Source organism: Mus musculus, chromosome 1 (genome assembly GCF_000001635.26).
Source record: "Mus musculus strain C57BL/6J chromosome 1, GRCm38.p6 C57BL/6J".
Lineage (NCBI taxonomy): Eukaryota > Metazoa > Chordata > Mammalia > Rodentia > Muridae > Mus > Mus musculus.
Genome location: NC_000067.6, coordinates 193,270,751 through 193,286,171, shown reverse-complemented (window position 1 = coordinate 193,286,171; position 15,421 = coordinate 193,270,751). Strand labels below are relative to the sequence as shown.

Here is a 15,421-nt window from a genome sequence, read left to right as displayed (position 1 = left end):
GCTGTAACATTAAAGTTGCCTTGGAGACCCCAAGATGTTCCAGATGCCAGAGCCATGGGATATCTGCTGAGGAAGGTTGCTAACAGGGAGTGGAAACAGCCCAGGAGAAAGAAGTTTGTTGCAGTCAACAAAAATGAAAAAGGAGTTGGAGATCTGAAGACCGCTTTGACATCAGACAGGAAGACGCAGAGTTTGGAGTTTGCCCAGCTGGTTTCCTGTCTTGCTTTGGGGATTACAGTTAAGTGACTGGATGAATGTCAGAAGAGACTTTGAACTTTAGACTTTTAACATTGTTGAGACTGCTATAGACTATGGGGACTTTTGAAGTTGAACTAAGTGTATTTTGCATTATGTTGTGTTTAGGTATGGCTCCCATAGACTCATATGTTTGAACCAGCCTGTGGAGGCCAGGGAGTGGAATGTTATGGCTTGTATATGCTCGGCCTAGGGAGTGGCACTATTAGAAGGTGTGACCCTGTTGGAGTAGGTATGTTACTGTGGGTGTGGGCTTTAAGACTCCCCTCCTAGCTGCCTGGAAGCTAGTATTTTGTTATCAGCCTTCAGATAAAGATGTAGAACTCTCAGTTCCTCCTGCACCATGCCTGCTTGGATGCTGCCATGTTCCTGCCTTAATGATAATGGACTGAACCTCTGAAACTGTAATCCAGCTCCAATTAAATGTTGCCCTTTACAAGACTTGCCTTGGTCATGGTGTCTGTTCACAGCAGTAAAACCCTAACTAAGACAGAGAGGAAGAATTAAATATTCTCCAGGGATGAGTCCCCAATTGGTTATCCAATACTAAGTGGTCAACCCTAAAAACATACACATGCAGGAAACACTAAACCAACTCAACAGGTTCTATTTTTGGCTTTTGGTCTTTGGTTGGTTGGTTTGTTTGTTTGTTTGTTTGTTTGTTTCAAGACATGGTTTTACTGTGTAGCCCTGTGTACTCCTGGCTGTCCTGGAACTCACTCTACAGACCAGGCTGGCCTTGAACTCACAGAGATCCACCTGTCTCTGCCTCCTAAGTGCTCAGATTAAAGGGGTGTACCACCACTGCCCAGCTAGCAGGTTTAATTTTTACATTTATTCATTTGCATATGTAACAATATTTAAAAAAAAAGGTATCCATGAATTTGAGAGGGAGCAAGGAAGACATGGGAGGTGATGGAGGGATAAGGGGTGGGGGTAAGTGATGTGATTATATTTTAATTAGAAATAAAATAAATTATAAAAAACTTCCATCTTGTGTGTGTTCAGCCAAAGACACTTGTGTTGCTTTTCCCAGGGTTGATATATATATATATGTATGTGTGTGTGTGTGTGTGTGTGTGTGTGTATAACCTTAGAAACCACTTGAAAAGGTTTATCTGGCTCATAATTTGAAGAACTACTGTCCATCATAGTAAGTAGACAGTAGACAAGTAGGTGAAGACTATAAAACCTTCACTGTCAGAGGCCCTCTTCCCCCAACTGAGCCAGTATGGGGCATTTCACATCTCAGCCACAACAATGCCTGTGAGATACCTAAAATGAGAGAGCCGCCTGCCAAAGTCATTAGCTTATATAGTGTTTGCCAATCCAGCAGTTACTACACATGTGTCTGGGGTTATCTAATGCAAATTAGAAAAAGTAAAATTAATTGACTTGGCCACATGCCAAGTGTTTGATAGCCATCGATAGCTAGTGGCAACAGTGCTGGACAGCACAGATGTGAAACCACTGTGAACACTGAAGACACCGCTGTATGGAACACCGAGTGAGCAGTAAAAACCGCCCAATGCTTACACTGTGTGCCGTCTGGGAACACACTAAAGTCACCCAGATAATCAGCTCTTTCCTCTGGGGAAAGCTGAGATGATCACTGACTATAAAGGGAAGATGGGGGCAGGGTGGAACCACTAACGTGGGGCAAGGTACAGAGGCAGTGGGAAGAACAGCACCGTCCTGCGTCCCCTCAACATGAAGGGCAGTGGCTTCCAATCTCAGCCACATGCTAACGCCACCTGTAAAGCTTATACATTGCTGATGTCAGGGCCTCCCCAGAGTGATTTCTGATTTAATGGGTCTGAGGTGCAACCTGCTCTTAGGAGATTTGGAAGCCCCTCAGAGAGGATAAAGTGAGAGGAAGGGGTCCATAGAAGGTAACCGGAGGAGGAAAATGGCGAAATATCAACATTTCCTCTTATCTGAAGGACTTATATTTAACCATACAAATAAGTGTGTATAAACACATAGGGCATAAAAGAGGAGGGGAGTGTCTTAGTTAGGGTTTTACTGCTGTAAACAGACAACATGACTAAAGCAACTCTTTTTTTTATTTTTGGATATTTTCTTTATTTACATTTCAAATGCTTTCCCCTTTCCAGGTCTTCCCTTCAGAAACCCCCTATCCCATCCCCCTTCTCCCTGCCTCTATGAGGGTGCTCCCCCACCCACCCACCCACTCCCAACTTCCCACCCTGTCATTCCCCTATGCTGGGGCATTGAACACCCTCAGGCCCAAGGGCAGCTCCTCCCACTCATGCCCAACAAGGCCATCCTCTGCCACATATGCAGCTAGAGCCATGGGTCCCTCTGTGTGTACTCTTTGGTTGGTGGTCCAGTCCCCGGGAGCTCCAGAGAGTCTGGTCAGTTGACACTGTTAAAGCAACTCTTATAAGGAAAACATTTAATTGAGGCTGGCTTACAGGTTCAGAGGTTCAATCCATTATCATCAAGGCAGAGGCATGACAGTGCCCAGGCAGGCATGATGCAGGAGGAGCTGAGAATTCTACATTTTGTCCCAATGGCAAACAGGAGAAGACTGGCTTCCAGACAGCTAGGAGGAGGGTCTTAAAGTCCATGCCCACAGTGACAGACTTCTTCCAACAAGGCCACACCTACTCCAACAAGGCCACACCTCCTAATAATGCCAGTCCCTGGGCCATGCATATTTAAACTACCACAAGGGCTATCTGGGGAGAGGAAGGGCCAACAAGAGGTAGGAGAGAGGGAAGGAGAGGGTAGAGTCAAGGGTAAATGTGAAGAAAACCAAACAACATATATGTATAAAAATGTTACAATAAAGCTTGCTATTTTTCACACTCAAAAAATTATTAAACTTCAGTTTTAAAAAATGTTAGAAGCTGAAGATAATTCATCAGTTAAGAACTCTCACGCTCTTGCAGCGGGCCTGAGTTTAGTGCCTAGCACTTACCTCAGGCAGCAGCAGCTCACACCCACTTGTAACTCTAGCTCCAGGGGATCTGACACCTTCTTCTGGCCACTTTAGGCACCAAATACACAACCCACACATAGACACATACACATAATTTTAAACTTTTTAAAGTAATTTTTACAGAGGTTCATAATTGATTGTGATTCTGATGTGCTTACAAGGTTGATGGCCAATGGCCAACAGGGAAAAGAAACAAGACCTGGAGATAAGGAATGGATGCAGGAAGACAAAAGAGAACGTGCCCTAGGAGGAATAAAGGAACTGGTAAGGAGAAAGAAAGTCTCACCCAGTGCTGGTCTAGGGATGTTGGATAGGCTGGGTCAGTGGTCACAGGGCCCTCCACTAATAAGCACTTCCAGCTATGAAGAGAGCACAGTGTGCAGTCAGAGGCGGAGTTTGGATTTTGTCAGAGTTTCATTTGCTTGTCTTTGTTTTCCAGTGTGGGAGATCAAGTCCAAAGCTTCACTCATGGTAAACACACAAGCACACACCACTGAGCTATGCCCCAGCTACATAGACAACTTCTTAATATTAGAGCATCTAGATGCTGGTGCAATGCTGTGATAGAGAAAAAAATGGCAGATGCATGCCTGCAGGCCCGGTCTATCGATGCCAGTGTGGAAGGCTCACACACCAACTTTTAGCTCTCAGGGGAAGGGCTTCCTTGTTGAGGCAGAGCAAGCTCTCTTTTTTATTGGATACTGTCGACTTGAATGTGACACCTAGAATTATGGCACTGTGCTGTGTGTTGAGAACTGGGCTGTGGTAAAGCAGAGGGTACCAGCACAGAGAAGAGCCTGAAATCTTGACATGGTTAAGCTAATAAAGTGGTCAATTCTAGAATCCATAGGTAAAAGACTTTTTTTTACTGTTGAACCCAACTTGGATTTTCCTAATCGTGGCCCAAAGCAGCCTAACTCATTCAAGGACTCCTAACCCCAAGCAAACAGGCAAAACTGGAACCCCAAGCAAATGGGCAAAACTGGGGCATGGGGACACAGAGCCATGTAACCCAGAGACTCTACAGCTCCATGTCATCATTCCAGCAGGTCAGCTAGAGAGAAGGGTGGACACATGGGTCCTGATGCAACTGATTTCACGACCTGGAGATAAAGTAGCTCCCGTCAGACTCTTAGAATTTTACAAAGTCATTATATAATGGAAAAGTAAAAGGATGTGGCCATTTGGGGAAGACAGGTGAAACTGTGGGGGAAAGGTTTTTTTACAGAATAGTAAAAAAGAGTAGCTGATATGGTTTTGGTTTAATGTTTCTATTGTGGGTTTTCAAAATGGTATGAGAATTTCCTATGTGAGGCATTAAGAGTTCCTGCCCCCAGCTAGTTTTGATTGGCAAATAAAGTTGCCAGTGGCCAGTGGTTGGACAGAGAGACAGAGGCGGGACTTTAGGATTCCTGAGCAAGGAGACCAAGGAGGAAGGTAATCAGGGAAGTAGAAGGACTAGGCTTGAGAGCTATAGAAGGGAAAACATGATCATGTGAGAGTTGGGGAAGACTGGCTCCAGGGTCCCCCTCAATTGGGTCAAGGATAGCAAAGATGGAATATAGATTTTAGTAAGTAATAATTCAGGAATATCAGCGGGGAGAGTGTGTTAGCAACGTGGAAGTTTGGGAGTAGCCCAGTCGTTGAACTGATAAAGGCATATTAAATATAAGGATCTCCCTCCCCTCCCCCTCCCTCTCCTCCCCCTCCCTCTCCTCCCCCTCCGTCTCCCCCTCCCTCCCACCCCACCCCCTCCCCCGTGTGTGTGTGTGTGTGTGTGTGTGTGTGTGTGTGTGTGTGTCTTTCATTAAAGAATCCAAAGCATTGGGATGACTAGCAAGGAACTCTCTTAGCCGCTGCCAGGGAGGGAGAGCAGATTAATCAACTACAGCTACAAGTAGCTTCAGGACATAGTAAATTATGACTAAATACCTCATTAGGGTGTATAGCTTTTCTGGGTTCTAAAATACATGAATAATCCCAGCATTTGGGAGGTGGAAGCCAGAGGATCAGGAGTTCAAGGTTACCCTCAGGTATGTAGGGAGTTCAAGGCTAGTCCAGGATTCAGGAGACACTGTCTTTGAAAACAAATGAAAAGGAGTTGTGGTAGTTTAACTCAGATGCAAGTTCAGTCAGCAGGTGCTGAATTCCAGCTGTGTCTACATCTCCCAAGGTAGATGTACAGGAAGCTGATGAAAGTGAATGAGTGTCAGGTGCCAGGAGGAAGCACACAGAGTAAGGCTGACCAGTGTGAGCCAGGTTCTCCGCCTCTAGTCATTTTCCTGGTCAGTCCTCAGCAAGCCTGAAGTGGACGTTTTCCCTCCATCGTGCTGCTTGAATTTTGCTCTATTGTCCCACAGCAAATGGCCACTGATTCAACAGTTTCAGACTCTGACGTGTTGGCTCTCACTCCTGCGGGAAAGAAGTCCAACCACAGCAGCCCAGGTCTCACAGAGTTGACACCCAGATGCTGCACTGAGTCTCCTCTAGAACACAGGGTCTTCTGTTATGTTCATATGGCTACAGAGACACCCCCATTTCCTTGCTAGCTGAAGCTGGGGCCGTACTGCCTTTCCATCTGCAAAGTTAGAGGGAAGAAGCCTGTCACTCGAGACTCTTTTCAGCCTTTGATTCTCTTCTTCAGAAAGGCCTGATTCCCAGCCATGAACTTACCTGGTGAATCTGATCCGTCTGAGTGACATCTTTTCCATGAAACCAGTTGTGCCCTATGACAGTCAGATTTTTAGAGTCAGCTAAGTAGTTAAGAGCACTTACTGCTGTTAAAGAGCATCCAGGTCAGGCTCCCAGCATGCACCTGAAGAGCATCCAGGTTAGGCTCCCAGCATGCACCTGAAAAGCATCCAGGTCAGGCTCCCAGCATGCACCTGAAGAGCATCCAGGTTAGGCTCCCAGCATGCACTTGAAGGCCCACCTGTAATTCCAGTTCTAGGGGGGGCTGACACCTTCTTCTGGTTTCTGTGGGCTGTATACACATGGAACACAGGCACAAAGGCAGACAAAAATAGCCATACACATAAGACAAAAACAAGTAAATCATTAAGAGAGGCTCCAGCCTGAGTCCTCAGAAAGACTGTCAGACATAACAGAAGGAAAGGAACCACGACTTGCAGACCTGGTTGAGAAGAAGATAGGAGACTACGCAGCATGGAAGCCAAGGAGACCGTGTTTCTAGGATAAAAGAGCACCCCACATTTCCTGTGCATAACACATGACACACATAGGTGACTCTGCACATGACTTGCCCACGATTTCCACCTCATTTCCTGGAATTTCCAAAACCCTGTCTCTGCACTGTAGCTATTCTTGCCTAACTGCCCTTAACTGGTCATTGGCCACACAAGATTTCCCCATCATTCCCCCCTTCATCTGTAGTCCTTTCAAGGTATCCCCCAGCCTCAAGTACTACTCACTCCCTCCAGAATCACTTGATAAGTCCCCGTCCAACCTTTGATGAGCTAACCTGCTCAGGAATCACTCATTCTTATGTCTTCTCTGACTACTACTGAAGTGGTCTCCTCCCCATCAGGCTGTCCAATGCATATGTGCTTGTGTGCACAGTGCATGTGTGCTTGTGTGCTGTCTTCTACTGGACTGTGAGCTTTTGGGGGGTAAGAGCAGTCTGCTTCCTACTTTCTATAAGTATCCATAAGGCAGTGTTTGGTATGTGAGTGGCTTCAGAAAATGTTTCTGGAAGTTACCTAAATGTCAACCAAGAAGTGAGGGTGTGTTGGGCTTGGGATAAGGCATCGTGGGACCTGAAAGCCTGCATCAGGAGGCAAAGACTCCTTAATAGTACTAATTGTAGACTGTTTTAGTAGACTTGTCGTAACCCTTCCATCTCTTTCAGCCCCCACTACATCCCACTTAACAGGCATTCTCTTCACTCTCACTTTACAGACGAGAAAATAGAAGCCAGTGACGCTTAGTCCAAGGTCAGACTCCAGTGAAGGGCTTTAATGAAGCCAAGTCTGCTCAACCCCAGATCCCCATGCTCTTACATCTAACTCCCACTGAAGTTTAGGGACGTGGTTGTGACTTGTAAAGTCTCCTATTGCCATTCAAACGCGTGTCCAGGCAGCAGAGGTCAGGTGACCTTGAGCACTATGGGGGTCCTAGAACAGCCTGCCTGTTCCAGCAGCTGGTTTCTCTTTTTGACTCAAACCTTGAGGAACTGAGGCTCAATGCCTTAATATCCTCAGTGAATAGTCCCAGGGGCAGGCTGGAGGGGTGCCCCAGAGCAAGCCAGTGAATTGGATGCCAGACAGTTGGCTGGTGGTGGAAGTGAAAGGTGAGGAGGCCAGAGTTGAGGGAGTTAAGGAAAATTGCCAGCTCTTGGGCAATTCCAATCCCAAGGCTCTAAGCCAAGGACGAGCCACTGAGCCTAAAATAACCTCCCAAGAGGGGTCTAACAGGTCATTTTGCAATCTATTCCAGCACTGGCTTTTAGGTCAATGTAATTAATATTGATTGTGCTCCTGTTATTAGTTAGCACCATAAAAAATGCAAAGGTTTGGTCCTATGTACAGAATATATACAGAGAGGAAGAAAACCTCTAAAAATAAATAAATAAGTAAAACAAAGAGAACACTGTATAGGCCAGTGTGTGTTCTAGTGCCAAGCTATGCAGTTGAGCCATGCAGGCAACTGGGATTCACAGAAAAGACAGAGCACGGTGTGCTGGCAAGGGAAGCAGTGCTGGCTTCTGGGAGCTCGAGAAGGAAGGCAGAATAGAAGGACCCCAGCTTTTCAAGAAGAAAGTAGTCTGAGCAAAATGACAGGAAGAGGTGTCAGGCACTGACTGCAGTGGCACAGAGAACGGACTATATCTTGGCCTGAGCAAAACCATCTCTGAGGAGCATAGGGGTCTTGTGGGAGAAGAACAAGAGGCAAGGTTAGACTGGCAGAAAGACCACACCAAAGATGTCCTAAATACTAAGAATATCAGGTACTTGCAAAGTCAGTGTGCAGAGTCCGGGCCTTTACTATCATACCACGCTTTTATAGGCAACTAACAATTTTAAAAACGAGTATTGAGAAGATTATTTATTTGTTGTTCCATCATGTTTGAGGTGTATTAGATGGCAAATGCTCTCATTACTCAAACCCAAATGCTTTGTGAGTATTGACCAAACATCTGACTGTGTGTGAACTTAATGAATATAAGGCCCTCCCAGCTGAGCTTACAGTCCACTGAAGAGATTTATTGCCTACTAAGGACCTACTGTGTGCAAATGTGCTAAGCACTGGGGACTTACTGAAGAGCAAAATGAAGTTTTAGCCTCCAGTGGGAGTGAAAGACTAAGATAATTCTATCAACCGAACTGGCAAAGGCACCAAGAATGTCTCATGAGATAATGTACTTGAGGAAGGCCTAACTGAGGAACTGACACAGTCTACAAAACCAAAGAAGCAACTGAAGGAGGTGCTGGGAATATGACTTCTGAGAAGGGGCTGGGTTTGGTAGTGTGCATGAAGGTGACGTGTGTGGATCAGAGCAAGCATGCTAATGACTTCAGGGAATCCACACAGAAATTTCTATACTCCACAACTTTAGACTGCAAAAGCAAAGGAAATGAAGGTCAGAGGTATACATTTAAAAATTGCCCATCTAGGGCTGTAGGTCAGTAGCAAGGCACATATTCAGCCCAGATGGGAACCTAGGTTCAATCTCAGTACAGCAGAACAAGTCCTAAATTATCCATAAGGCTTGAGTGCCAGGAAGCCCTTTCTCTAAAACTAACCAATATGAAATCATGATGACTCAAGGGGAACTGAAGAGATAGATTAGATGATAAAGTGCTAGATTTGTATCCATGAGGACTTGAAATTGATCCTAGACAAGAAGGAAGAGGAGGAGGAGAAGAAAGAGGAGGAGGAGAAGAAGGAGGAAGAGGAAGAGGAGGAGGAGGAAGAGGAAGAGGAGGAAGGGGAAGAGAAGGAAGGGGAAGAGGAGGAGGAGGCAGTAGCTGCCAGGCACAGTAGTACATACTCATGACCCCCATACTGGGGGAGCTCTCTGAAGCTCACTGGCTAGCCTGTCTGGTAGAATTGGTGAGTTCTAAGCTTAATAAGAGACCAGCATCCTGAGGAATGATACTCAAGGTTGACCTCTGACCTCCATACACATGTAACCATATCCCCGACATACACACACACACACACACACACACATATACACACACACACACACAGGCACACACATGCACACACAGGGATGGCTGAGACTGAAGGACTACAGAGGTATTTTTAATTGAGTGAATACAAAAGTAGTTCAATCCTATGCCCACTGACAATCTCTTTCTCCAGGCTTCTGGAATCCCGGGGCAGACAGGGATTTTGCGCTGGTAACAAGCGGTAGGAAGTAGTGACAGAGACAACAGAGTAATGATCATAACACAGCAGACTGCCCACCCAGGGCCTGGGAGACTGTGGTCCCTGCCTCACCTGCCCAGCACAGCCCGTGCTCACTGGCCCACCCTTGGATGACAAGCTACCCTTTGTGGGTTTTCCCTCACTATATGCTACTGATGTTGTAAAGGGGGTTTGAAAAACAAACCAGATAAAATGTAAACCGCCTCTTCTAGCATCGCTAAGAAGGATGAGAGCTGAATAGACTGTAAGGGTTGAGTGATACTCAGGACTCTAGATACTGGGGATACTAAAGCAGTGAGGCTGGAGTGGGTGAGTGGGTGGAGGAGCACCCTCATAGAGGCAAAGGGGAGAGGGAGAGGGAGGAGAGAGCAGATGAAATGGGGATTTGTGGAGAGGTAACCCGGAAGGGGGTTATCATTTGAAATGTAAACAAACAAAATGATTAATAAAAAAATTTTTTAAAGAATATAGTGTTTAAAGAAGTAATTGGGGTTAGATACATTTTATAAACAGAGGAGTAACAGAAATGCACATACATACTCACATTCCCAAGTTTTATATGACAACTTTTTTGTGACTTTTTAAAAGAGTTATTTATTTATTTTATGCATGCAAGTACTCTGTAGCTACCTTCAGAAGAGAGAGTCAGATCCCATTACAGATGGTTGTGAGCCACCATGTAAATGCTGGGAAAATGAACTCAGGACCTCTGAAAGAGCAGTCAATTCTCTTAACAACTGATCAATCTCTCCAGCCCCTACATGACACCTTTTATTTTGTCCATAATCTACCACAAAAAAAAAAAAAAGTCCAGATGAGGCCCCTGACCTTGGATCTCCAGAACCATGAGTCAGATAAACTCCTTAACTGTATAATTTTCCCACCCTGAGGTACTACATATTAAACTCAGAAAGGGGGTTAGATGCCTGTTCTGCTCAGCTCGGTTTTAGCTTTAACATGAGAAGTCCTCATCAACCCCGGGCTAAATAGAGGGTTGGCCACCTTATGGTTTGGTTTGATCTTCATAACTGTAACCTGTGTCGGGCCCAAATACGACACAGACCTGTACTTCTTAAAGTAGTCTCGGGCCAGTCAAGGTAAATGTTTCATTCCCAAGTCCTCCCACCCCATCCCATCCCAGCCTCCTCACCTCCCATCCAAAAGCTAAGGGGTCTTTCTCCAGCAGACAGAGTTGTGCTGGCCTCCTGCTTCAGCCCCTTGATACTCCCTCAACAGGCACCACCAAATCTACCAGTGACCTCAACCCTTATCATTTGCTGCCTAGGCACTGACAGCAAGCTAGTGGGGTCAGGGGTCAAGGTCAGGTTACTTTAGATGAAGATGTTCATCTCATGTAGCCCTGGGAAAGAGGAACCCCAGGTGAATTATGACAGCGGTCTAAGTTATAGAAACACAGGAAATACGTTCAGCCCAGTCAGTTTTGGAGTTTTGGGTCAGAAACTGGGCTGATTCACCTTTTGAGGGGAAACCAAGTGGGTGCCCTCCTGTCAAGGCACACATCATCCTCTTTCCCAGGAGCCGTTGTGTCTGGAACCCTCATGGTTCTTGGGAAAGCTCCATGGTTGCTGCTGCCAGCCACTAGGAGTGCTCCAAAACCATCAGGAAGAGTTAAGAACAATGCCAACCCTGAAGTTAGCCTTGGCTTGGGCCCTCTCCACAGAACTTTCCGGATTGACAAGGTTAAGAGAATAAAGCCAAGTCAGGATCCTCCAAGAATAATCCTCATCTGGCCTGTGGTTACCTTGATCACTTATGTATCAACTCAAGTGTGAACCTTACATTTGAAACGTTCACAGCCTGAGCCAATCCCCACGTTCTTACCCGAAGGACTAGTAGCAGACCAAGGGGTGATCAGCACCTTCTGAGTCTAGCAGTGACCTTGGACCCCCGAGATTGGCACCCTTTCCCCTAAGGCTCTGGACTCTAACAGGGAAGGCTGAGCAGGCTGTTGCAAGATTGCATCAGTGACCTTTGCAATTTTCTGGCCAGTTGGTTCCCCTTCCTCCCCGCCCCACCCCCTGCTTCAAGCCCTTTGGCCTACCTCTTTCCCTACTTTGTTAACTCAGGTACACCGATAGCCACAGCTAAATTATAGCCCACCCCACCCCCACCCAGGGGATCATATTTAATCTTAATCTAACCAGCTTCCAGAGAGTGTCCTCCGTCCTGGATCCCCACTCTAAGGGCACACTCTCCCAAACCTGAGAAGGGTGGCATGGAATCACTGTAAGAGGGTGAAATACTTTCATTACAGACAATTTTTTCCACGGGCCTTCTTTAAGGCTTACCGCCAATTTCACTTCTCAAGTAAACATAGAAGAGAAGGCAATTTGTGTGTGCGTGTGTGCATGTGTGTTGTGTACAAATATATATGACCCACACAGCCTAACACATACTAGGCAAGCACTCCACCACAAAACCACATCTATAACCCTCTATATTTTGATTTCTGACACAAAATCTCAGTTTATTCAGGTTATGCTCAAACTCACCATCCTCCTGCCTCTTGCTGGAATTACAGATATGTGCTTTGGGTTTAATAACTATTCCCTGTAATACAGAAATAACTATGGAAGCACCTTACTGAGGCTAATTTATTGTCCTCCCTCTCCCCCTCCCCCTCCCCTCCCCTCCCCTCCCCTCCCCCTCCCTCTCCCTCTCCATGTCTCTCTCTCTCTCTCTCTCTCTCACACACACACACACACACACACACACACACACACACCTCTATGCATTAGAAGAAACTCTCAAACCCTCAAAGAAAATCTTTCTATTAGGTAACTAGCAATGTTCCCGCTGTTCTCATGTCTTAGCAAAACCTAACAGCCAAGAAAGCAGCACTCTGGAAGAACATTCTACTCCCTGGAGGTACGGTTTTTCGATTTGGTTTGCCTGCTCACTGCAGGTTCCCTCTGTTGCCTTCCCTTCCACCCACACCCTCCCTGACTGGTGAGAGGTGACCTTTCTGAACGAAAACGAACCCCAGATTCCCTCATTAGGGTCTGTCTCTGTTCCTCCTGGACTACAGGGGAGCTTGGGCCAGGGAACAGAGCAACAGACAAGACTAGAAAGTGTGTCCTGTAAGGGAAGCACGCCACACCGTCACCTGGTGGTCTCCTCTTCAGCTGCACCCTGAAGTGGTGCCTTGGGCTTTCAGTTTTTGCAGCACCAGCGGGCTAGGGTCTCAGGGCGCACACAGCAGGGGCGTGCACTACTCGTGGTCACCTCCCTGGTCCCCCGCAGCGCCCCTCCCGTTCTTCCTTTCCACCCCTCCCCACCCCCACCCCACCCCACCCTCCCCCTCCACCACCACCCCCCGCTGCCACTCCCGCCCCGCTTCTCTTTCTGCAGTCAGGGCTCAGGCCAGTGAGCCAGGAGGCGGATCCCGGACAAAAGATATAAGGACTCTGTTCACAGAGCGCTGCAGCTGCGGAGTGTCCCTCCCAAAGAGCAGCAGCTGAGGGAAGAAGAACGCCAAAGCCAGTCTGACGCAAGGACGCCTGACCTTCTCCAGCAAGTGCTGCCTCTCTTCCCACTGCACCCTAGGTGAGCCTCCAGGCCCGGGAACCGAGGGTGGGCAAGAGACACCAGACCCCCTCCCCCAGCTGCCTTCTCCCCTGGGCTCGAGTTCCCCTAGTCAGCAGCCACCCCCTTTCTGTGTTTAGGGTTCCCTGTTCTCTGCTTCTTTCCCTCACCCGAACTCAACCCCATTCCTCTCTGCTAACTCTGCAGGCCCAGCCACCCACAGCCCAGAGCTCAGATGGAAAGTGTGCAGGAGCTGATCCCTCTGGCCAAGGAGATGATGGCGCAGAAGCCCCGAGGGAAGCTAGTGAAGCTATACGTGCTGGGCAGTGTGCTGGCGCTCTTCGGTGTGGTGCTCGGCCTAGTTGAGACGGTGTGCAGCCCTTTCACAGCCGCCAGCCGTCTGCGCGACCAAGAGGCTGCAGTGGTGGAGCTGCGGGAAGCGTGTGAACAGCAGTCCCTCCACAAGCAGGCCCTGCTGGCAGGAGGCAAGGCACAGGAGGCGACCCTGTGCAGCCGGGCCCTGTCCCTCCGGCAGCACGCCTCTTAAGGCCGGTGACTGACAGAGAAGGGAGACACAGATCATGACCCAGGTGGGCAACAGAGTCACATGCTGTTTCAAGGTGCCACCGAATCCAGAACTGACCCCACACAGATCACCTAAGGGGTCTGGGACTGATTTGCTGCTGTGCAGCACGCACTGTGATTTGCCCTAGGCTGTGCGAGCAATCAAGGAGCTATCACTTTGCATTAGAGAAGGAGACAGGCTTTTTATACAGTTATTTTTATTGTTATTATTATTATTGCAATGACTATCGTTTTGCATTTTGAAATAAAAACCTTTTATACTCTATCTCATTATTTAATTCTTGGGAGGTGAGATGACTCTCTCACCCAGAACTGTGGCTAGTCCTGCTTCATACCTGGGGCTTGAATACTGCCTGGCACAAGACAGTTCTACTCACACAAGAGTGAAACTCTAAACATGGTACAGGAGTTAGCATTTTTTGGATCACAAGATAAATCAATTTCTGACCTTGAGTGAGAGAGAGAGAGAGAGAGAGAGAACCAGTGGATTTCTAGAGCAAAGAAAAAGTTATTTGTCTTTTACTCCATTGTGCTGGAGATTCCTATGGCTGATCTCTCTGCTTAAATATTAGAGTGAGGAGGAGAGGAGACAGGGAAGGGAAGGAGAGGAGGGGAGGAGGTTGGAAGAACAGAGAGAAAGAAAGACAGAAGGAAGAGTGGGGAAGAAGGGAAGAGAAAGAGGAAGGATGGGGCAAAAAAGAAGCCCAGCCAGCTGGTGGGAGCAAAAGCACTCTCTCTCCTAAGAGCACAACTGACCACAGTAAGCTTAGAAAGAGAAAAGACTGTTATTGCAGACTTGAGTCCTCTCCCAGGAGTCAGAGCTGATCTTGTGTCAACAGCTAATTTAGTAACAGTATGAGGCTCCCCAAAGTGTCCTGGGAGGGCCAAGAAGATAGCCTGATGCCACTCCCCAGGGTCTTTAATGTCACCTCTCTAACCAGGTGTGAACATGTTAACTTGACTCTCCAACCTCCCAGCATGCTTTTATACACAGACACCTCCATTCCGTTTAGCTCTGCTAACCCAAACTCTCCCCAGCGCTTCTGGCTCTGATCAACTGTCATCTCTCGCTAAAATCCACCCCCACCCCCCACCCCCCACCCACCCACCCCCCCACACCCCCACCCCCCAGGGAAAGAAGGAAGGGACTGTGAATGAGAAGAACATGTTTGAGTCTTCAAAGGAAAAGCATGTCAGTGACGCCAGTGTTCTTCCTGTTTCCAAATCCAGACACTTGACCTTGTGTCAAGGCAGAGTCCAGCCTTAACTGCCCCAAAGCTCCCAGGAGCAGGGCCAATCCAGCCATTTAGTCAGTCTTATAGATGCCTCTTCCAGAGGCTGCTTGCTCCTCTGCCCACTCACCTTGTCCAGCTCATCTCCTGTATCACCTCCGGTGCTGGTCCCCTTTAGTACCAATCACCTTCCTGTTCCCACACGAGATTCTAGTGTCTCTGTGACCTGCTTCTTTCTACCTCCTGTCTGCCTTTGCAAGCTGCCCAGCATGGACGCTGATACTTTTTTTTATTAGATATTTTCTTCATTTACATTTCAAATGCTATCCCCAAAGCCTCCTATACCCTCCCCCACCCTGCGACCCAACCCACCCACTCCCGCTTCCTGGCCCTGGCATTCCCCTGTACTGGGGCATATGATCTTCGCAAGACCAAGGGCCTC

General features: G+C 47.5%; 1 protein-coding gene across 1 annotated transcript; it reads left to right on the top strand.

The window, feature by feature from the left end:
* The first annotated feature begins 12,983 nt into the window (after positions 1-12,983).
* Positions 12,984-14,012, top strand: G0s2 (G0/G1 switch gene 2). The gene is made up of 2 exons (NM_008059.3): positions 12,984-13,183; positions 13,370-14,012. The coding sequence occupies exon 2, from the start codon at positions 13,398-13,400 to the stop codon at positions 13,707-13,709; it is 312 nt and encodes a 103-aa protein (NP_032085.1). The 5' UTR covers positions 12,984-13,183; positions 13,370-13,397; the 3' UTR covers positions 13,710-14,012.
* The last annotated feature ends 1,409 nt before the right edge of the window (positions 14,013-15,421 follow it).